Here is a 24,286-nt window from a genome sequence, read left to right on the forward strand (position 1 = left end):
CTAATGGAACCCATTAAACATGGAAAATTATGATCCATTAAAAAAATCATAAACATTTGCAAATATTTAGAATGTTTCCCAAAACAAATTTAGTTCACCAATATCGTTCAATTCATAAGGCTTTATCTAAATACCAAAGTTGCAAAATTCAAAAACGGGAACAATGGTTTGTTGCAGCTCTATATTTCTGCTTGCAAACATTGTGACTCTGCATTTTATAGTTATGCAAGCCAAATCTACCTTCAAATTCACCAACATCAAATGTTTAGACCATGATGTTAACTTTTCAAGTTTTGAAGTATGCCGACTTAAGGTCATAGGCCGAGGCATAGTCTCTCTTAATATTAAAGTGGGACTGTATAAGACTCCTGTCACAAACTCGACGGTAAGTCTTGAAAGACGCTATTATTTTCAACAACAAATCAACAATTATACCTTACAGATCAACATGGCATTTTATAAAAAGGCCAATGGTTTCAAACCCTTCCTCTATAACTATACCGTAGACATTTGTGCCTTCTTTGCAAACCGCAAAAGATATCCTGTGATAAAAGTGTTTACTGATTTATTCCTTGAAAATTCCAATTTAAATCATACTTGTCCTTACAATGTAAGCCCGACGAATGGAGATTCTCCTCAAAACCTTGTCTTAGCCCTAATGGTTCTAAAATATTTTCAGAATGCTATTTTGGTCAAGGATTTGGTGTTTAATGAGGATAGGTTTCGATTTTTACCTCTTCCTGAGGGTGAATACATGCTAAAGGTGAAGGTGTTTGCCTATAATGATTTGAAGGCTACAACAGAAGTAGTGTTCTATCGTCAAGATTCATTAATGCCTTAGTTTTGAAACTGGGATGTGAGGTCATTCCATATTTTCTTCCTGAATTACTTTAAACGTTGTAAATAAAGAGAAAGCAAATAATTTGCATGGTTTTGAAAACATATCTTGAATACGATGGAATACGAACACCTATTGGCCGGTCTGTGGTAAGTTATGCTGCGCCAGTGAGGTTCCGTCAGCTTGGTAACACGCAGTGAAATAATATACAGATCTTTCAGAATGCCGCCCTGCGAAGAACTCTGTCTCCTGAGTTCTCACGTGGGCTACCTCCATCAGGTGACAAAGATCCTACCGGTGCGAAAACATAACTGCATGCTGTCTAAGCAATGCCTTCTGGGCTGTTAAAAAAAAATATGTTGCCTTGGCATAGGCGGTGCCATGAAAATCACTCCCCCCTCTAGGGCACTGGAGACTATACTGGATATTCGCCCCATAGACATGCTTATTAAGTGTGTGGAAGCCACTGCAACTATGAGACTTAAGCCATTTGGAGAACGGATAGATAGAAAGCAGCAGGTTTTACCATCGCGGTATAATCGAGACGACAATAGCAAACCTGGAAGGAATGGATGAGGTTTCCGATCGGATTATTGAGACGACACTTGTGGTTGAGTGGGAGGCACACTGTCAGCAGCAGCAGGAAGCAGCTGGACGATAATGCTACTCAGATGAATGAAAGCTAGAGAAAGCAAAGTGGGCCTGGAGGTCTTACTTGAGAATCCATGGACTAAAATCTGTTTTCGACTCCCTTCCCATACGAGGGTTGCCTTTTATATTTCGGGATTGCACAACCCTTGTGTTGCAATCTGTGAGTGACTTAAGTCTCGGTAAATGAGCTATCCAGCGTTCTGCTGTTGTCCCTCATACACAGGAAACACGAAGCCTTTGATCACCCATTGGTTTCAAATTTCTTCTCTCGTATCCCATATACCAAGTGACACGATCACGCCGTGAGTGAACTACATCTCAAGATTTAGCTTAGCCAGCGTTCTGCCTTGTACCTCAGACTCAGGAGCCACTATGCCATTGATTATGCTTTGGTTTTAAACGACCGAATGAACACTCCTGGATGAACTAGTGCCTCAATCACATTGTGAGTGAATTACGTCTCGGTGACGAGCCCCCGTAGAGCACATCGTGTTCGAATTCTTGCGAGAATATCATAACAAAATTTCAGCTTTGGTTATCACCTGCTAATGCTGGCGACATTTGTGAGGTATTTTGTGATTTGATACAAGTAAATGCGTGCTAACTTCGGCCAGGCCGAATCTTATATACCCTGCACCATGGATCGCATTTGTCGAGTTCTTTTCCCGGTATCTCTTTTTAGGCAAATAAAGGATAAAAGAAAAGAATTTGGGAGATCGGTTCATAAGGGAGATGTATCAGGCTTTAGACCGCTTCAGGCTATATTTGACAAATATGACACGTTGAAGGTCATGGAAGAAGCCGCTGTACTAAATTTCAGCCAAATTGGATAATAATTTTGCCCTCTAGAGGCTCAAGAAGTCAAGATCCCAGATCGATTTATATGGCAGCTATATCGTGTTATATACCGATTTGAACCAAATTTGGCACAATTGTTGTTGAAAGTCAAAACAAAATACGTCATGCTAAATTTGACCCAAATCGGATAAGAATTGGCGTCTGTAGTGGCCCAAGAGATCAAGTTTCAAGATCGGCAGCTATAACAAAACATGGACCGATTTAAATCATACTTAGCACAGTTGTTCGAAGACATAACGAAACACGTCAAAAAATTTCAGACAAACCGGATAGTAATTGCGCCCTTAAGAGGCTCAAGAAGTCAAGACCCCAGATCGTCATATATGACAGCTATATGAGGTTATAAACCCATCTCAACCATACTTAGCACAGTTCTTGAAATTCATAGTAAAACCCGTCAGCCAAATCGGATGGGAATTGCGCTCTCTAGAGGCTCAAGAAGTCAAGACCCCAGATCGGTATATATGACAGCTATATTAGGATTTGAACCATACTTAGCACAGTTGTTGTAAGTGATACCAAAACACCACGTGCGTGCCAAATTTCAGCCAAATCGGATAGTAATTGCACTCTCTAGAGGCTCAAGAAGTTAAGCCCCAGATCGGTTTTTATGACAGCTATATTCAAACATGAACCGATATGGCCCAAGAAGTCAAGATTCAAGATCGGTTTTTATTGGAAGCTATCAGTTGTTGGAAGTTATTAGGAAACACGTCATGCAAAATTTCAGACAAATCGGAGAGGATTTGCGCCCTTAAGAGGCTCAAGAAGTCAAGACCCCAGATCGGTATATATGACAGCTATATCCGGATTTAAACCATACTTAGCATAGTTGTTGTAAGTGATACCGAAACACCACGTGCCAAATTTCAGCCAAATCGGATAGGAATTGCGCCCTTAAGAGGCTCAAGATATCAAGACCCCAGATCGGTATTTATGACAGCTATATCAGGTTAAAAACCGATTTCAACCATACTTAGCACAGTTGTTGAATGTCATAGCCAATCCCGTCGTGCAAAATTTCAGCCAAATCGTATAGGAATTGCGCTCTCTAGAGGCGCAAGAAGTCAAGACCCCAGATCGGTTTTTATGGCAGCTATATCAAAACATGAACCGTTATGGCCTATTTACAATACCAGCCAACCTACACTAGAAGAAGTATTTGTGCAAAATTTCAAACGGCTAGCTTTACTCCTTTGAAAGTTAGCGTGCTTTCGAGAGACAGACAGACGGACAGACGGACGGACATGGCTAGATCGACTTAAAATGTCATGGCGATCAAGAATATGTATACTTTATGGGGTCTTAAACCAATATTTTGTGGAGTTATAAACAGAATGACGAAATGTACCCCATCCTATGGTGGAGGATATAAAAATTGTATGATAGCCATATAAAAACTTCTCCGGAAAAACGGACGGACATGGCTATACTTTATGTGGTCTTAGACGAATATTTCGAAGTGTTACAAACGAAATGGAGGCCACCGTAGCGCAGAGGTTAGCATGTCCGCCTATGACGCTGAACGCCTGAAAAATTTTTCAGCGGTGGTTTTCCCCTTCTAATGCTGGCAACATTTGTGAGGAACTATCTTCTCTTATATATAAAAATCAATTTATGTTTGTCTGTAGATTTGTTTGTTTGTATGTTTGTGTGTTCCTTAAAGACTCTGAAACGGCTGAACCGATTTTCTTGAAATTTTCGCAGATGGTGCATAATGACCCCGTGGTGAAAATAGGGTACTACATTTTTTGATATCTGAATGAGGGGGGGGGGGGGCGGACCCTCCCCCATAACCTAATTTTCAGAAACGCCAGATCTCGGAGATGGGTGCTGCGATTTAAGCGACATTTTGTGTACTCTCTCATAGTACCCTTAAAAATAAAAATTTGGTATACAAATTTTGGATGGGGTACCTTGGGGGGCCGCCCCACCCTAAAAACTACTAAACATACATTTAGACCAATCACGACAATATGGGACTAAAATGAAAGGTAATTAGGATAAGAAAACGTATCTGATATCCAATTGTCGGACCAAGTGCTAGGGGAACCACCCCAAGCCCAAAAGCACCCCCAAATCGGACATATTTACCGACCATGGCAATATGGGACTCAAATGAAAGGTATTTGCGAGTAGAATACGAATCTAATATCCAAATGTGGGATCATGTTTTTGGTGGTCCACCCCTTCCCCCTCCCCAACAGGACTTATTTACTGACCATGGGAATATGGGGCTTAAATAAAAGGCATTTACGTGTAGAAACTTGAATCGGACTGCACTCTTTGATATGTGAGAGGTTTTCCCCTGTTCCTTAGTGGAATGTTCATGGGCAATATTTGCATTTTTTACAAACGAAATGACAAGATTAGTATACCCCCATCCTGTGGTGGGTATAAAAATTTATTTCAGTGCTTATAGTTACAATCCAATATTCAGAAGAAAAACTTTTGACCTTTGGTTTCGAAATCATTTGCTTCTTAGTAAACATTTTTGTGGAGCATTTGTTGTACCAGCGTTTGGTTTGAGTGCAATATTTTTTTTGAGCTTTCACTTGGATCTAATTTAAGGCTTCCTTTGATATCAAGTGCAATAATTGTTAGTAATCATAACTGATCTGCTAAATGACTATCCGCTTTTTTAATGACTACCTCATCTGGTTTAACAACTGCCAAAAATAATCAAAATTTTTATATTAGGGTTAAGGCAAATCTAATGACTTCAAAACAAATTGGGGTCTATTAAAAAACAATCGACAAAATTTTCAGAGTTTTAAAATAAATGTGTATATTATGGAAAATTCTTTGAGTATAAGAATAACTTTATATTCCTATACAATTTTCGGAATTTTAAGATCTTTTCCTTATATAAGTTGCGAAATATTTCACAATAGTAAAATGGCTTGCGCCCACTTTATATTTCTATTTGCAAACATTGTGGCTCTGCATTTAATAATAATGCAAGCCAAATCTTCTTTCAAATTCACCAACTTGAAGTGCTTAGATCATGATGTTAATTTCTCACGTTTTGAAGTATGCAGACTTAAGGTGATAGGGCGTGGTGTGGTTACGCTAAATATTAAAGTGGCATTATATAAAACTCCTGTTACAAACTCGACGGTAAGTCTAGAAATATGGTACTAAATTTATAGATATTTTTTACAACCAATCAATTAAAACACGCAGCTCAACATTGCATTGTATAAGAAGGCCAATGGCTTCAAGCCCTTTCTGTACAACTATACTGTAGACCTGTGTGCCTTCTTTGCTAACCGCAAAAGATATCCAGTGGTAAAAGTGCTAATGGAATTATTCGTTAATAATTCAAATATAAATCATACTTGTCCTTACAATGTAAAGTAGACTAAAGGTGACTCTCCTTAAAACTGTCTTAAACTTAACGGATCAAAAATATTTTCAGGATGCCCTTATGATTAAGGATCTGGTGTTTGATGAGGACAGGTTTCAATTGTTACCTATTCCCGAGGGTGAGTATATGATAAAAGGGAAAGTGTTTGCCTATAATGAGCTGAAGGCTACAACCGAAGCAATGTTTTATCGTCAAGATTCATTAATGCCTTAATTTGAAACTAAGATGTGATGTATTTCTGTAAATTTTCCCTCAATTTCTTTGAATGTTGTAAATAAAGAGAGTACGAATAATTTGAATGGCATTAGAAACATACTTTTCTGACTTTTTTTATACGTATAGCTGACCCGGGCCCGCTCCGCTGCGCCTTCCTTTACTTTATATGGAACAAAATTTTCCTTGGAATATTTAATTTCGACAAAGAGCTTTTAGTGAAATACCATGCTACAAAAATAGTATATCGCTTGACTAACAGTTTAACAATATAAGTGGCTTTATCTGAATCCCATATGATCTTTATTGGACTACGAATTACAGTTTGGATGTATGGTGTACTCCATTCTTAAAATACTTTATTTCAGCCCGATATTCTCATGATGTCTGATTAAGTGGTGTTTGCGGAGGTGAAGTGGTCCCCCAGATACTTGGCCCTGAAAAAATATCGGCATCGTGCTCTTCTCTCAAATACCATTTATTTAAACCCCATATTGCCATTGGCTTAAGAGGAGTTTACAGGATGAGACGTCCCCCAAACACTTGGCCCCAAAATAGGTTATCAAATTCGTTTTCTAATCTAATTTGAGCCACATATTGGCATGGTCGAAAAATGTTTACCCTTTATGGAGTGTTTTGGGAAAGGGGTGATGTCCTAAATACATGGTCCTACATTTGGATGTCAAATTCGTATTCTACTCCCAAATACCTTTATTTGAGTCCCATTTTGCGATAGTCAGTAAAAAAATGCTGTTTGTGGGGTATTTTGGGAAAGGGGTAGACCCCCAGAAAATTGGTCCCGAAAATGGGTATCAATTCTTGCTCTACCCCCCAATTCCTTTCATTTAAGCCCCACATTGACATGGTCGGTAAATATGCCCGATTTATGGGTGGTTTTGGGGATTGGGGTGGTCCCCCAAAAACTAAGCCCGGAAAGTATATCAGCAACGTGCTCTATTCTCATATATCTGTATATCATTTATTTGGACCCCATATTGTAATTGCCCTTAAAATGGATATAAAATTCGTTTTCTAATCTCATTTAAACTCCTTACTGCAAAAGTCAGCAAATATGTTCGGTTTGGGGTATTGGCCCTAAAAACTATAAATATTTAATTCCACTCTTTTTAAGATCCAAATTGTCTTGGTGAGCAAATACGTCCTACTGGGGGTTATTATGGTGGTGGGACGTACACTAGACAATTGGTCCCTAATGTTGATATCTGATACGTGGTCTACTTCCAAACCATATTTCCATAGTTGGCAAACATGACCTGCTTGGGGGTGTTTTGGGAGATGGACGGCCATTCAGTGAGTTGGCCTTGAAAATATATATCGGATTCGTGTTCTACTCTAAAAACCATCTTATTTGAGCCTCATTTTGGAATAGTCAGCAAATACTTTCTATTTGGGTGGTGTTGTAGGGGTAGGGTGGCTCCATAGACACTTTTCCCGAATATTGATATAAGATACGTGCTTTACTCCCAAAGACCTTTCATTTGAGCCCCATATGCTATGGTCGTAAATTTTTCCCCTTGGGGGGATGTTCTTGGTGAGAGGCGGCCTCCTAAACACTTGGACCCATATTTGGATAACAGATTTGAACTCTACACCAAAATACCTTTTATTTAAGTCCCATATTCCTATGGTCAGTAAATAAGTCCTGTTTGGGGGGTGTTTTGGGGAGGGGTGGACCTCCCGAAACGTGGATCCCCATTTGGATATTAGATTCGTATTCTACTCGCAAATATCTTTCATTTGAGTGCCATATTGCTATGGTTGGTAAATATGTTCGATTTAGGGGTGTTTTGGGGGTTGGGGTGGTCCCCCTAACACTTGGTCCGACAATTGGATATCAGATACGTTTTCTTATTCTAAATACCTTTCATTTGAGACCCATATTGTCCTGATTGCTCTAAGTATATGTTTGGTAGGTTTTAGGGTGGGGCGGCCCCCCTAGGTACCCCATCCGAAATTTGGATACCAAATTTTTATTTTTGAGGTACTATATGAGAGCACACAAAATTTCGCTTAAATCGCACCACCCATCTCCGAGATCTGGTGTTTTTGGAAATTAGGGTAAGGGGGAGGGTCCGCCGACCTTCAAATATCAAAAAATTTAGTTCCCTATTTTCACCACGGGTTCATTATGCCCCATATGTGAAAATTTCAAGAAAATCGGTTCAGCGGTTTCTGAGTCTATAAGGAACACTCAAACATACAAACAATCAAACACAAATTGATTTTTATATATAAGAAGATGGGGTCCTAGATCAATATTTCGAGGTGTTACAAACGAAATGACTAGATAAGTGCACTTCCATCCTATATTGGTGGGTATTAAAAAAATTATCCCCTCATATAAGGTTATTTTTGGTGGAATATTTCTTGCCGAAAGACCGCTCCCAAATATACGATCTCCCGATTTAAGTTTTTGAGCCGCTGGAAGCCACAATTCTTATCAGATTTGGCTGAAATTTGGCACATAGTGTTCGGTTATGACTTCCAATAATTGTGCCAAGTACGGTCTAAATTGGCCATGAACCTGATATAGCTCCCATACAAACCGATCTCCCTATTTAACTTCTTCAGCCCTTGGAATCCGCAATTTTTGTCAGATTTACTTGAAATTTGAAAAATAGTGTTCGGTTTTGACTTCCAATAGCTGTGCCAAGTACGGTACAAATCGGTCAAGAACCTGATATAGCTCCCATATAAAACTATCTCCCGGCTTGATATCCGTTTTGTATTTGCAACCATAAAAATCTGAACTTTTTCTCAATTTATTTACAAAGTTGACAATGAGAAACGAACAACAACAAAACCAAAGGAAAGGCAAAAGTCGGGCGGAGCCGACTATATTATACCCTACACCACCGAGAATAGGTACTACTCTCAATATATGGAACCTATATTGAGATCTAATCAGACTTTTATATTGCATACCTATTGAAATATTGAATAGAACCACAGCCTTAAAAGGCCTTAAATATTGTAAAGAACGGACTAAAATTTTGGCTTATACAGTCTTATCGGATGAAAGATATATATGGGAGCTATATCTAAATCTGACCCGATTTTGACGAAATTTTCCACACATATGAGGACATCAAATAAAACATTTCGTGCTAAATTTTGTAAAGATCTGACCAAAATTGTGGGTTCTACAGCCTCAAATGGCCATATCGGATGAAAGATATGTATGGGAGCTACATCTAAATTTGAACCGATTTTATTAAAATTTTGCACACATTTGAGGACGTCAACTAAAACACCTTATGTAAAATTTTGTAAAGATCGGACCAAAATTATGGCTTCTACAGCCTTAAAAGGCCATATCGGATAATATATATATATGGGAGCTATATCTAAATCTGAACCGATTTTGTTCAAAATCAATAGCGTTCGTCATTGGGCCAAAAAATTGGTATATTGCATACCTATTGAAATATTGAATAGATCCATAGCCTTAAAATGCCTTAAATTTTGTAAAGATCGGACCAAAATTGTGGCTTATACAGTCTTATCGGATAAAAGATATATATGGGGTCTATATCGAAATTTGAACCGATTTTGACGAAACTTTGCACACATATGAGAACGTCAACTAAAACACCTCATGCCGATTTTTGTAAAGATCGGACCAAAATTTTGGTTTCTACAGCCTTAAAAGGCCATATCGGATGAAAGATATATATGGGAGCTACATCTAAATTTGAACCGATTTTGACGAAAGTTTGCACATATATGAGGACATCAAATAAAACACTTCGTGCTAAATTTTGTAAAGATCGGACCAAAATTGTGGCTTATACAGCCTTAAAAGGCCATATCGGATGAAAGAACATATTGGCTATATCTAAATCTTAACCGGTTTTGTTCAAAATCAATAGCGTTCGTTCTTGGGCCAAAAAAATGGCATGTGGAAAATTTTGTGACAATCGGACAATAAATGCGACCTGTACCTTCATCACAAGAATACATGGACAGATAGACGGACAGACGGACCAACGGACAGACGGACCGACGGACAGACGGACATAGCTTAATCGAATCAGGAAGTGATTCTAAGCCGATCGGTATACTTATCAATGGGTCAAACTCTTTTCCTTCCTAGCGTTGCAAACAAATGCACAAAGTTATAATACCCTAGACCACTGTGGTGGTGTAAGGTATAAAAATATTTCACATCTTGCTTTACAATTAAGGCATTAATGAATCTTGACGATGAAACCTTACTTCCACTGTAGACTTGAGATCATTATAGGCAAACACTTTCATCTTAAACACATATTCAGCAGCGGGTAATGGTAAAAAACGAAACATATCCTCGTTAAGCACCAGATCCTTGACCACAATGGCATCCTGAAAATATTTTTGAAAATTATTTGTGTTTTGTGACAGGTTTTTTTTTTTTTAAGAATCTCCATTAGTACTGCTTACATTGTAAGCAAAGATCATTTTTACCACCGGATATCTTTTGCGGTTTTCAAAGAAGGCACAAACGTCTATGGTATAGTTGTAGAGATAGGGCTGAAACCCATTGGATTTTTTATACAGAGCCATTATTATCTGCAAGACATTATTAGTTTTAGGAGACAAACAAAACATAGAAAAGTCAATTCATTTTAGACTTACCGTCGAGTTTGTTACAGGAGTTTTGTATAATTCCGCTTTAATGTTAAGAGAGACCACACCACGCCCTATCACCTTAAGTCGGCATATTTCAAAATGGGAAAACTTAATATCCTGGTCTGAGCAGTTAATGTTGGTGAATTTGAATGAGGATTTGGCCTGCATAGTTACTAAATGAAAAGCCACAATGTTGGCAAATAGAAATATCTGCCTAATGCAAGCCATGACCCTGATTTCTAATGTTTCAACAGTATATCAATACAACTATATGCATGCACTAAAATTTTTAGGAATTTTCCACATATTTATAAAAAATTTTGAAAACAATTTTTGTTATTGTTTTTTAATGGACGATAATTTCTATTGTGCTTTTGATGTTATTAGATTTGTTAAATTGTATAATTTTTTGCTCTTTTTGAAATTAATAAAAATTATTCACTGAATAGAAATAGCGATTAGTAATTTAGCAGCTCAATTATAAATGCTGACAATTGTTATCACAGTTGGCTGGAAATTTAACCCAAATCCAGTGCGGAGTAAAGAATACTTAAGACTGATCAAAGTCCAAAGGCAAGGGAAGTTATGCCACTCCAAAAGGCCTACAGACGCCTTACGTCCTTTGTACTCAAAACCGTGGATTATTTATCGATACCGTGACAAATAGTAGGACATCTAGCGAACTGCTCAAATATAAACAGCATGCCTTTGTCAAGGGAAGGTCGATGAGGACTGCCCTGCACGAGGTTGTGCATATAATAGAAGAATCCTTTGGTATGCATTTACATCCAGGAGGTATGCATTGGCATCCATACATGTTCCGGTGATAAACCGTTTTAGTATCTTGATACACTTGGTGGTTTCTATATTAAAACCAGTGAAATCGGTCAATAAATACGTCTTAAATGGGGCCAAGACTTTTAATCGTGATATCGGTCTATATGGCAGCTATATTCAAATCTGGACCGATCTGAGCCAAATTAACGAAGGACGTCGAAGAGCGTAACGCAACTCACTGTCTCAAATTTCCGCAAAATCGGACTATAAATGTGGTCTATATGGCAGCTATATCCAAATCTGGACCGATCTGGGCCAAATTGACGAAGGATGTTGAAGCGCCTAACACAACTCACTGTTCCAAAATTCAGCAAAATCGGATAATACATGTGGCCTTTATGGGCTCAGAACCTAAAACCGAGAGATCGGTCTACATGGCAGCTATATTCAAATCCAAACTAACGAAGGATGTCGAAGAGCCTAACGCAACTCACTGTCTCAAATTTCGGCAAAATCGGATAATAAATGTGGCATTTATGGGCCTAAGACCCTAAATCGGAGGATTGGTCTATATGGCAGCTATATCCAAATCTGGACCGGTCTGGACCAAACCAACGAAGGATGTCTAGGCGACTAACACAACTCACTGTCCTAAATTTCAGCAAAATCCGAAAATAAATGAAGCTTTTAAGGGCCTAAGACCCTAAATCGTTTCGGTCTATATGGCAGCTATATCCAAATCTGTACCGATCTGGGCCAAACAATCGAAGGATGTCGAGGGGCATAACACAACTCACTGTCCCAAAATTTAGCAAAATCGGATAATAAATGTGGCTTTTATAGGCCTAAGACCCTAAATCGGAGATCGGTCTATATGGCAGCTATATCCCAATCTGCACCGATCTGGGTTAAATTGACGAACGATGTTGAAGGGCTCAGCACAACTGTCCTCAATTTCAGCAAAATCGGACTATAAATGTGGCTTTTATGGGGCTAAGAACCTAAATCGGAGGATCGGTCTATATGGCAGCTATATCCAAATCTGCACCGATATGGGCCAAACTAACGAAGGATGTCGAAGAGTCTAACGCAACTCACTGTCTCAAATTTCGGCAAAATCGGACAATAAATGTGGCTTTGATGGGCATAAGACCTTAAATCGGAGGATAGGTCTATATGGCAGCTATATCCAAATCTGTACCGATCTGGGCTAAATTGACGAAGGATGTCGAAGGGTCTAACACAAGTCACTGTCCTAAAATTCAGCAAAATCGGATAATAAATTTGGCTTTTATGGGCCTAAGACCCTAAATCGGAGGATCGGTCTATATGGCAGCTATATCCAAATCTCCACCGATCTGGACCAAATTGAATAAGGATGTCGAAGGTCTTTACTTAACTCACTGTTCTAAATATAGGCGAAATCGGAAAATAAATGCGCCTTATATGGGCCCTATTTTTAGAGACTGTTGCGTGATTTCAACAGACAGACGGACAGACGGACGGACATGGCTCGATCGTCTTTACGCTGATCAATAATATATATACTTTATAGGGTCGAAAATGGATATTTCGATGTGTTGCAAATGGAATGACAAAATGAATATACCCCCATCCTTCGGTGGTGGGTATAAAAAATATGTATATACATATATATCTGTATCTTGGAATAGGTACTACCTATTACGAAAAAAATTATTAAAGCCTTTTGAAGTAGGCTAGAAATGGACTCCAAAGACTCAACATCTGCGGTGGTGGCGTCAGAGCGTAGCTTGTTGTCCTCCCCTCCTATAGGTGTGGGTGCCTTGGCACCTGTAGTCGAGAGTAATTCTTCAAGCGCACAACTAGTCGTCAGACTAATTAATGAGGAAGAGACGGATAAACCAGTGGGATGCACAGTTCTTTCCCAGCCTTTAAATAAAGGTGACGTTTCTGACTTGGATTCAGGCAGCGACTGTGTCAATGAAACAGTCATCGCAGCCGAATCGAGAGATAAGAGCATCGGGATGACGGCAGAAGTGAGCGATGGCTCTGCCAAGCTCACAAGCAGACCGAGAAAGCGATCTGGTGTAAAACGAATGAGACAGAGGAGTATGTACCGCCAGCGTAATCGGGCGAAAGTGCAGGTGCTGGAAGGGATAGAACTGACATTCTAAGCACTTCTACGGAAGCTGGAAAATTAATCAGATCTCCCGAAGACCATAACACTGCTAAAATGCTGAAGATGGAAAAGAGCTCCCCGCCAACCAAGCCAGCCATCCCGCAATGGAGACTCCAGACAGTGTCCTGCGAAGTTAGACAAAGTCAGAACAGTAGTATTCATGCAGAACTGTGACTTCCAATAGGAAGCCGCAGCCATCACGGAAGGGGAAAATGGTCGCTGAGAATGGTAAGGAGGTGCCCCCTTACGCCAGAGTGGCAAGGAAGCACAACAGAGATGTGCTGACTTATGCAGTCATCAATATCGGCTGTGCATCCGATAGGATTCCACCAAATCATTGGTCCCAAGTGAAGGATCTGGTTTACGATCGGATTCTTAGCATGTGTGGAACTCTGTAGAGGGTCCACCCATACAAATGATGAGTTGCGAGTTTAGAGGGGACATCTTTACACTGCGTTTTGCGACGGCGGAATATATTGATGCCGTCAAACAGCTCGTCAGAGGTATTCACGCTCCCTGGGAGGGCGCAAAGCTCGACCTGGTGAGAATGATGGATATCCCTCAGCTTTCAAAGGCTACGGTCTTCATCAAGGGATTGGGCAGTAAATTTGTGACAGAACCCATGTTGGGGTTCTTGGGCGAGCAAAACGAAGGTTTGGTCGCACAGAAGTGGGAGGATGAAGAAACTCTCTTTGCGGTTGGCGTTGATCAAGTATCCGTGACAAGTTTGGCTAAGACTGAAGACATGGCGCACTACGGGAGCAAAGCTGTCGTTATCAAGATTGGGAAGACTAGGATAGGCTGAAATTTTCATTCTGCGACATCAGGCCGTGCAGTGGCAGGTGACTTAACACCGCCCAACAAACAGGGGGTCCGACCACGAGACAATCACGGCATCTCTTAATATTGGAAAGACTGGGAGAAGCAAAGATCGGTGGAGATCCTGGTCGGTGGAGACTGCCCTGCACGAGGTTATGCATAAAATAGAACAATCCTTCGATGCCAAAACGTACACCCTGGCGGCATGCATTGACATCGAGGGGGCTTTTAACAATGTGCGGACCGAAACACTGATTCAATTCTTAGAACAGTACCGGGTCGACCCGGTCCTTAGAGACTGGATAAACCATATGCTAAGGAACAGGTGGATAAATTGTGTGTCCCATGGCATAAATATAAGGGAGAAAGTGGCACAGGGCGCGCCACAGGGGTGCATTTTATCGCCACTCCTATGGGTGAACACCATAAACGACCTATTACGGATGCTGACTGAGGAGGGATTTAAACCCGTCGACGATGTTATAATACTTCTAAGGGGTAAGGATCCGAACGAGCTATACAGAAGGGCCGAAAGGGTCTTGCATATGGCATATGTCTGGGCTAGTCCCAGGGGTCTCAATGTTAACCCTGAGAAGACTGAAATATGTCTGTTCACAAGGAAGACGAAGGTGGGCCAATTTAACGCACCACGTTTCCTCAATAAGACGATTTCGATATCTGACAAGGTCAAATACTTAGGTGTGATCTTGGACAGGAAACTGATTTGAAAGTTTCACATTCAGGAGCGTACTGAGAAGGCTCACAGATGTTGGGTACTATGTAGACGATCCGTAGGCTCGAATGAATTCGAGGATAGTCCACCGGCTCTATAGGCGCGTGATTAGACCAATACTTACTTACGCCTCATTAGTTTATTGGACTGCTATGGAGAAAAAGTGCACCATAAGGACCATACAACAGGTTCAGAGAACATGTTGTCTTGGCATAGGCTGAGCGATGAGGACCACGCCCACTGGGGCACTGGAGACTTTTCTAGATATCCGACCCATTGACATACAGATTAAGTGTGAGGCCGCTATGAGACTTACGGCGATGGGAGAATGGATTGAGGATGGGAGCAGCTCTTACCATCGCTGTATAATCGAGACGACGATAGAAAACCTGGAAGGAAATGAAGAGGTTTTTCATCGAATACCTGAGATGAACCTTGAAGTCGAGTGGGAGGCACTGCAGCCATCAGCACAGTCTTGGATTGATGGAACCCTAGAATTGCCATCTGGAAGATCATGTTACACGGATGGATCAAAGCTAGAGGACAAAGTGGGCCTGGGGGTCTACATTGAGAACCCAGGAACTAAGATCTGTTTTAGACTGCCTGACCATAATACGGTCCTGTAGGCGGAAATTCGGGCCATCACGAAATGCGCGAGGTGGTGTGGTGCTAACGCGAGAACGTCTAGAGTGAACATCTTTACCGACAGAAAAATTGCCATAAAGGCAATAACAACCAGGACGTTAAGGTCATGAACAGTCTTGCAGTGTAAGAAGGAGATTAACGCCTTCTCTGAGTATAGCAAAATCCGCATCGTTTGAGTGCCGGACCATAACGGAGTAAGGGGAAATGAAAGGGCAGACGATTTGGCGGTGAAGGCCAGAGGAGTGTCAATAAACATGGTTTACTCGAAGTAAGAGAGTGGGCGAAGAATGCGCATGCAATATTGCGGAACAGTGAAACGGTCGATAGGGCGGCGAAAATCATTTTGGGGGATTCAGATCGTGAAAAGATGAGGCTATTACAGAAAGGAAGTAAGAAGGAGGTCAGTATAGCTATTGGTATCATAACGGGACACCTAGGACTACGAGCTCACTTAAGTAAAATCGGTGCGGCAAGTGATAGCATGTGTAGGGCATGCGGGGAAGATGATGAGACGTTGGAGCATTTCCTTTGTCATTGCCCGGCGTTCGCGTCTAGCAGATATCGGCACTTAGGTGGAGACACACTAACAAACATGAACCAACTTAGGGGAGTGGTATTGAAAAAATTAAAGATTTTGTAAGTAGCACGGAATTCCTAACTTTAAAATTTCTTTTTAGAGGTTACTTTATAGATTTTAGAGAGCACAACAAGCCGATTACTGGCTTAGGTGTATGTCCATAGTGACATGGGACGGATTAATATCTGCACCCTATTTTCAACCTAATCTATCCTCACAAATGTTGCCAGCACTAGGAGGGGGAAAATCACCGCTGACATTTTTTATACCCTCCACCATAGGATGGCGGGAATACTAATTTCGTCATTCTGTTTGTAACTACTCGAAATATTCGTCTGAGACCCCATAATATATATATATATTTATGATCGTCGCGACATTTTATGTCGATCTAGCAATGTCCGTCTGTCTGTCGAAAGCACGCTAACTTCCGAAGGCGTAAAGCTAGCCGATTGAAATTTTGCACAAATACTTCTTATTAGTGTAGGTCGGTTGGTATTGTAAATGGGCCATATCGGTCCATAACCGGATATAGCTGCCATATAAACCGATCTTGGGTCTTGACTTCTTGAGCCTCTAGAGTGCGCAATTCTTATCCGATTGGAATGAAATTTGCACGACGTGTTTTGTTATGATATCCAACAACTGTACCAAGTATGGTTTAAATCGGTTCATAACCTGATATAGCTGCCATATAAACCAATCTTGGGTCTTGACTTCTTGAGCCTCTAGAGTGCGCATTTCTTATCCGATTGAAATGAAATTTTGCACGATGTTTTTTTTATGATATCCAATAACTGTACCAAGTATGGTTCAAATCGGCTAATAACCTGATATAGCTGTCATATAAACAGATCTGGTGACTTGACTTCTTGAGCTTCTAGAGGGCGCAATTCCTAACCGATTTGGCTGAAATTTTGCAAGACGTATTTTATTCTTACTTTCAACAACTGTGTTAAATAAGGTTGAAATCGGTTCATAACCTGATATAGCTGCTATATAAACCGATCTAGGATCTTTACTTCTTGTGCCTCTAGAGGTCGCAATTATTACCCGATTTGCCTGAAATTTTGTACGACGGATCCTCTCATGACCATCAACATACGTGTTTATTATGGTCTGAATCGGTCTATAGCCCGATACATATAAATCGGTCTCTGTATTTTATTTTTTGAGCCCTCAAAGGGCGCAATTCTTATTCGAATTGGCTGACATTTTATACAGTTCTCTAACATATAATTTAATTGTGGTCTAAACCGGACCATATCTTGATAGCAGAGCAAATCTTTTCTTATATCCTTTTTTGCCTAAGAAGAGATGCCGGGAAAAGAACTCGACAAATGCGATCCATGGTGGAGGGAATATAAGATTCGGCCCAGCCGAACTTAACACGCTTTTACTTGTTTTCTGTTGCCCTCGCCAGGTTTTGAACCCAGGCGTTCAGCGTCATAGGCGGACATGGTAACATCTGTGCTACGGTGGCCTCCGGCTGTAATTTTGCACTATTACTTTTCCTTTGACTACCAACATATGATCGTCGAATACTTCTTGAGCCTTTAGAGGGCGTATGCTTTATCCGATTTGGCTGAAATTTTGCACAATGACTTCTACTATGATGTTTAACACACCGAATCGGTTCATAACCGGATATAGCTTCAAAAGAATAGCAACTCTTATCTCTTATCCTTTGTTTGCCGATAGAGAGATACCGGTCAAAAAACTTGTTTAATATTAGGTTTCAATATTTCTGCTACAACTAAATTGCGTTTTGTCAAGAATTTGAACTTTTTTTAATAAAAAATTGTCAACCCTTAAAAATTCATCAAAGAATTTGGTAAGGAAAACTTTTATTTTGCTCACTTTTTAATGCCTTTTTCAAAACTTTTTTAATTAAAATCATTTTTTTTTTATCAATAAGACATCTTGCCCCCACTCTCAAAGGAAAAAGAAACGAAGCGTTGTAATTAAATTTGGACTGCAACATGATAACCGCATTAATCTTTAAACAAATTACAAAAGCTAAGCAAAAATCTTTTTTTTATTCGCTCATTAACGAAAGCGGGCTAGCCCGGCAACAAAGACACATGGAACAAGGCAACAGTTCGCCCCCCACCATGCTGCGATGACAAATTTTAATCCCTGCAGAGACAATGCAACATCCTTAGGAAAAAAAATCCCATAGAAGCCATAACAGAACTGAAAAGCTCAGCACAAAGAGTAGCTGGGGGAAATCCCTTAATAAACCAAACTTCTCAATTCTATGCTCAACACATGGAGTAGTAATTAGAGCGAGCAACAGTATCAGCTACCAGAAGATACCTAACAAATTATGAATTAAAGTTAAGGAAGTACTTTTTCTCTTAGTTGCTCTAAGGATTCTTTCCATCCCCCACTGTGGAAGTAGGAGAGAAGTTATTTCTCCAAAGCTCACTAATTACCGCATAAACAACCATCATGCAGCAGCATAAGGGAAGTATGATGGCAGCCACACTCCGCTGTGACTCAACTGTGAAGCTGTCAAACTTCATTTGACACATTTTCTTGGTTTTTAATTTATGACATGCTCTCGTGTTTTCTTGCCAATGCGAGGGGTAGTTGACTCAATCTCACTTTTGTAGTGCGATGAAATTCGATTATTCTTCATTTATGTCAATCATAGAGAAAGCAGCCTCATCTGAAGTGCCAAATGATTATGGTGTCTAATGGTGTAGGCCCAATCTCTGTAATTATTCTTGATGGGGTATATCCTTCCTTTGCAAATATCAAACCCTCAGCATGTATCATTATGTTGTTTAAGATATTTCTTTTTTTTTCTCTGAGGCTTAATGCATTCTTAATCGTTGTGTTTAACTATAGAAATTTGAGATGAATGGACTTGGAAAAGATAGTAAAAAACAAGTAAAAGCGTGCTAAGTTCGGCCGGGCCGAATCTTACATACCCTCCACCATGGATCGCATTTGTCGAGTTCTTTTCCCGGCATCTCTTCTTAGGCAAAAAAGGATATAAGAAAAGATTTGCTCTGCTATTAGAACGATATCAAGATATGGTCCGGTTTGGACCACAATTAAATTATATGTTGGAGACCTATGTAAAATGTCAGCCAATTCGAATAAGAATTGCGCCCTTTGGGGGCTCAAGATCTAAAATAGAGAGATCAATTTATATGCGAGCTGTATCGGGCTATAGACCGATTCAGATCATAATAAACATGTATGTTTATGGTCATGAGAGGATACGTCGCACAAAATTTCAGGCAAATCGGATAATAATTGCGACCTCTAGAGGCTCAAAAAGTCAAGATCCCAGATCGGTTTATATGGCAGCTATATCTAGTTATGAACCGATTTGAACCTTATTTGACATAGTTGTTGGAAGTAGGAATGAAATATTTAATGAAAAATTTCAGCCAAATCGAATAGGAATTGCGCCCTCTAGAAGCTCAAGAAGTCAAGTCCCCAGATCGGTTTATATGACAGCTATATCAGGTTATAAACCGATTTGAACCATACTTGGCACAGTTTTTGTATATCATAACAAAACACGTCGTGCAAAATTTCATTCCAATCGGATAAGAATTGCGCACTCTAGAGGCTCAAGAAGTCAAGACCTATATCAAAACATGGACCGATATGGCCCATTTATTGGGTTGCCCAAAAAGTAATTGCGGATTTTTCATATGGTCGGCGTTGACAAATTTTTTCACAGCTTGTGACTCTGTTATTGCATTCTTTCTTCTGTCAGTTATCAGCTGTTACTTTCAGCTTGCTTTAGAAAAAAAGTGTAAAAAAAGTATATTTGATTAAAGTTCATTCTAAGTTTTATTAAAAATGCATTTACTTTCTTTTAAAAAATCCGCAATTACTTTTTGGGCAACCCAAACAATACCAACCGACCTACACTATTAAGAAGTATTAGTGCAAAATTTCAAGCGGCTAGCTTTACTTCTTCGGAAGTTAGCGTGCTTTCGACAGACAGACGGACGGACGGACATGGCTAGATCGACAAAAAATGTCGCGACGATCAAGAATATATAAACTTTATTGTGTTTCAGACGAATATTTCGAGTAGATACAGAATGACGAAATTAATATACCCCCATCCTATGGTGGAGGGTATAAAAACAGTAAGGAAAGGCAATAGTTGGGCGTTGCCTACTGTATAAAACTCTATTCCTACCCAATAAGAACAAAGTGGGAGCTATATCTTATTCTGAAGCAATTTTAAATTCACCAGTAATATCGAGAGTTAAAAGAAAGTCCTTTCTACCAAATTTCAAGGGAATCGGTTAACAAATGACGATTTTATTACTGCAAAACGGACAAACATATATATGGGAGCTATATCCAATCTGAACCGATTTTTTCCTATTTCAAAAGGCTTCGTCTCTACGTCAAAGAAAATTTATGTGCCAAATTTGAAGTCGATCGGTTGAAAATTGCGACCTGTAGTTTGTACACAAATTAACATGGACAGACAGACAGACAGACGGACGTAGCTAAAGCGAATCAGAAAGTGATTTTGAGTCGATCAGTATACAGTAGTGGTGTAGGGTATAAAAATTGGACCAATAATGCTTTTGTAAATTGCAAATACGAAGAACGTCTCGGTCAAAATTGCAAAAAAAAAATTAAAAGTTGAATATCCCCAAAAGGGGATGAGATATTCTAGACCTCAAGCGGAATTGTTAGTAGTAATTTTTCAGCACTATCCATCAAAAAATTTGGAAATCGGACAAAAAACATAGATTTGACAGCCCAACAAATTTTAGAAATATGGAGGTGACCAACTTTATTGGCCTGCCAAAAATGCGCCCGGACAGCCTGAGGCCTTGGAATTGTGCACACGATCTCGCTAACACATTATCGCTAGCCATTCCTAGGGAGGCTTTCTACCGGGTAAATACCCAACGCTTGGGTATTTATTTGGGTAGTTATAATGTTGCCGATATCTTGTACATACAAATATTTTTCAAACAATTTTTGATGATTTCGTATTCTTTGTATATAAACCTGATCTTCTGGTCTCATAAAATCGGATTTTAGTTATATATAGTCGCTATATAGACCGATCTCCAGACTTAAAGTCTTGAGTCAATAAATTGGTAATTTTTTATCCGATTTCGATGTTTGCTATGCAGCTATGTCCAAATATGGTCCGATTTGGACGATATTCAACAAAAAGGTTTAGAGGGGTACCAGAACTCGCTGTGCCAAATTTCATTGAAATCGGATGAAAAATGCTTCTTTTATAGGCTGATTACACTATATCGGAAGATTGGTCTATATGGCAGCTATATCTAAATAAGGTCCGATCTGGATCACATTTGAAAGGAATAGGTAGGGGTCTACCAGAACTCACTGTGCCAAATTTCATTGAAGTCGGATGAAAAATAACCAAATTATTTCCTCAAGACTTTAAGTCTGGAGATCGGTCTATTTAGCGGCTATATATAACTAAAATCCGATTTTATGGGATAAGTAGATCAGGTTTGTATACAAATAATACGAAATCATCAAAAATTGTTTGGAAAATACTTTTATACCCAAGATATTTTCAAAATTATATTGGGTATAAATTGGTAAATACCCAGGTATTTACCCAATTTACCAGGTAAATACCTTTTAGGCATTTACCCATCGCCCATCTCTAACCATTCCCAATTTCAAAGGGCTATTACTGTCCGTTCTTACACGGCATATTTTTTACTGGATTTTTTGTATTCTATCCCACTGTGCGATGCCGCTCTCTAATTATTAGCAACAAGTCTTCCGTCAAAGTAAATATTTTTCGGGAAAACATTTTGGAAGCGGCTTTGGAGCCGTGGGCATGCAAACATTGCGGCTATAGACCTTGAATGTACCAACACTACTCGGCTAAATATCATGTTTCGCACTTCATTTCGTCTCCAGTGGTGGCTATCCAACTGTTCAGTTTCTATTTTGATGGATTTTTTATCCAAGCCATTTTAGAGAGCAAGGTAAGGACTAAAAAAGCAATAGCGTGCTAAGTTTATCAAGACCGAATCTTTTTTACACTCCACCATGGATTGCATTCGTCAAGTTCTTTTCCCGCTATCCCTTTATAGGCAAACAAAGGATACTGGATAAGAACTGCAATGCTCTATTAGGTTATAAACGAGCCAGGTGGACGCGACGACTAATACCCTATGTACGGATGTGGAGAGATAGGAAACACGGCGACGTCAACTATTACAACACACAGTCACTATTACGTGGCAGGCCATAGTTGCTTCCGGAAATACTTCCGTAGAATGGGCACATGCGCCTTAAGTAGCTGCGATGCAGACTTTGTGGAATACACATTCTTTCACTGAGACCGGTGGGTTGAAAGACACAGGGGAATTGGGAACAGCGATTGGCAACGTTTGGCCGGAGTCAATAGTCCAGAGGATTCAGTAAGACGAGAGGAATTGGGAGGCGGTGATGAGATACAAGTACTGCGCAGGATGAAGGTCGACCTGGACGCAGCGACGTAGAGTATGAATTCCGAGGGCTGAACCCATACACAATAAAGATGATATGGAAAATCAGTAGATATTGGGTCCACCTCGAAGTAATGTGAAAGCGGTTCCGAGGTGGAATTAATACTCAGGGGTTACACAGGGTGGGTTTTTATCTGGTACCGCTGATAACGGAGTCCGGCATAAGAGACGTACCCCTGACATGCGTAAAGCATTTTGCCATCCTGGCCGGCAAAAAAATCAGGTTATGAACCGATTTGAGCCATATTTGGCTTGGATGTTGGAGACCATAGAAGATGCCAAATCGGATAAAAAATGCTCCTTCTAAAGGCTTAAAATAAACAAGTAAAAGCGTGCTAAGTCCGGTCGGGCCGAACCTTGGGAACCTACCACCATGAATTCGGTAAGTTTGGGAGCTATATCAGCTTATAGACCGATTTAGACCGTACTTACCACAGCTGTTGAAAGTCATAACAGAATACTACGTGCACAATTTCTGCCAAATCGGATAAAAATTGAGGCTTGTAAGGTCTCAAGAAATCAAATCGGGGGATAGGTTATATGGAAGCTATATCAGGTTGTAGACTGATTTGGACCGGCACAGTTGTTGAAAGTCGTAACAGAACACTACATGCAAAATTTCAGACAAATCGGACAAAATCTTCGGCTTGCGGGGGCTCAAAAATTCAAATCGGGAGATCGGTTTATATGGGAGCTATATCTAAATCTGAACTGATATGACCCATTTGCAATCCCCATCGATCTACATCAATACTAAGTATTTGTGCAAAATTTCTAGCGGCTATCTCCACGCGTTCGATCGCTATCGTGATTTCGACAGACGGACGGATGGACATACTTTATGGGGTCTTAGACGAGTATTTCGAGGTGTTACAAACGGAATGCCCCCATTCTATGGAGGTGGGTATAAAAACGGGAGATCAGTTTATATGGGAACTATATCAGGTTATGGACCGACTCAGATAACATTTGGCGCGTAATCTAATTTACGACCTCTAATGGCCAAAAAAACAGTCACTGTGCAAAATTTCAGCAAAAGCGGATAAGAATTGCTCCCTCTAGGGGCTCAAGAGGTAAAATCGGGAGATCAGTTTCTATGGTAGCTATATCAGGATGTAAGCCGATTCTAGCCATACTTGTCGCGAATGTTGAAAGTAAAAGAAAAAGTCACTGTGCAAAACAGCAGCCAAATTGGATATGAATTACGCCCTCTATCGTGATTTCGCCCCGGTAGACGAGTTGGTAGCGTGTTTGAGTTACCAGTGCAGGGGTCGTTGGTTGTATTCCCACCAGAAGCATTGGTCTGTCGCTACTGTGGTATCACAATGGACTTAAAATTGGCCAAGTGAGTCTGTAAAGGACTGCCACTTTTATCTTACTCTAACCTTCGCCCTCTAGAGGCTAAACAGGTAAAATCGAGAAATCAGTTTATATGGAAGCTTTATCACTTTTTAAACCGATTCACATCATACTAAGCCCATCTGTTGAATGCCATAGAAAATGTCATAG

General features: G+C 40.0%; 3 protein-coding genes across 3 annotated transcripts; 2 read left to right on the forward strand and 1 right to left on the reverse strand.

The window, feature by feature from the left end:
• Positions 1-163: 163 nt before the first annotated feature.
• LOC106084879 (uncharacterized) lies at positions 164-841 on the forward strand. The gene is made up of 3 exons (XM_013248826.2): positions 164-385; positions 443-610; positions 680-841. Exons 1-3 carry the CDS (start codon positions 164-166, stop codon positions 839-841), a joined length of 552 nt encoding a protein of 183 aa, XP_013104280.2.
• A 114-nt stretch (positions 842-955) lies between these two features.
• Positions 956-5,930, forward strand: LOC106094117 (uncharacterized). Its single transcript, XM_059365414.1, has 4 exons — positions 956-987; positions 5,221-5,467; positions 5,534-5,701; positions 5,769-5,930. The coding sequence occupies exons 1-4, from the start codon at positions 956-958 to the stop codon at positions 5,928-5,930; spliced, it is 609 nt and encodes a 202-aa protein (XP_059221397.1).
• A 4,203-nt stretch (positions 5,931-10,133) lies between these two features.
• On the reverse strand, positions 10,134-10,790 carry LOC131996009 (uncharacterized). Its single transcript, XM_059365415.1, has 3 exons — positions 10,569-10,790; positions 10,374-10,502; positions 10,134-10,295 (listed from the first exon to the last, which is right to left on the reverse strand). The coding sequence occupies exons 1-3, from the start codon at positions 10,788-10,790 to the stop codon at positions 10,134-10,136; spliced, it is 513 nt and encodes a 170-aa protein (XP_059221398.1).
• Positions 10,791-24,286: the final 13,496 nt, after the last annotated feature.

The sequence above is a fragment of the Stomoxys calcitrans genome, chromosome 3 (assembly GCF_963082655.1).
Source record: "Stomoxys calcitrans chromosome 3, idStoCalc2.1, whole genome shotgun sequence".
NCBI lineage: Eukaryota > Metazoa > Arthropoda > Insecta > Diptera > Muscidae > Stomoxys > Stomoxys calcitrans.

Coding starts and splice junctions, on each gene's coding strand:
- LOC106084879 (XM_013248826.2), top strand. CDS start 164: ATGGTTTGTTGCAGCTCTATATTTCTGCTTGCAAACATTGTGACTCTG. Junction 386..442: donor CTCCTGTCACAAACTCGACG/GTAAGTCTTGAA, acceptor TATACCTTACAG/ATCAACATGGCATTTTATAA. Junction 611..679: donor ATCATACTTGTCCTTACAAT/GTAAGCCCGACG, acceptor AAATATTTTCAG/AATGCTATTTTGGTCAAGGA.
- LOC106094117 (XM_059365414.1), top strand. CDS start 956: ATGGAATACGAACACCTATTGGCCGGTCTGTG. Junction 988..5,220: donor CACCTATTGGCCGGTCTGTG/GTAAGTTATGCT, acceptor TCCTTATATAAG/TTGCGAAATATTTCACAATA. Junction 5,468..5,533: donor CTCCTGTTACAAACTCGACG/GTAAGTCTAGAA, acceptor TAAAACACGCAG/CTCAACATTGCATTGTATAA.
- LOC131996009 (XM_059365415.1), bottom strand. CDS start 10,790: ATGGCTTGCATTAGGCAGATATTTCTATTTGCCAACATTGTGGCTTTT. Junction 10,503..10,568: donor CTCCTGTAACAAACTCGACG/GTAAGTCTAAAA, acceptor AATGTCTTGCAG/ATAATAATGGCTCTGTATAA. Junction 10,296..10,373: donor AAATGATCTTTGCTTACAAT/GTAAGCAGTACT, acceptor AAATATTTTCAG/GATGCCATTGTGGTCAAGGA.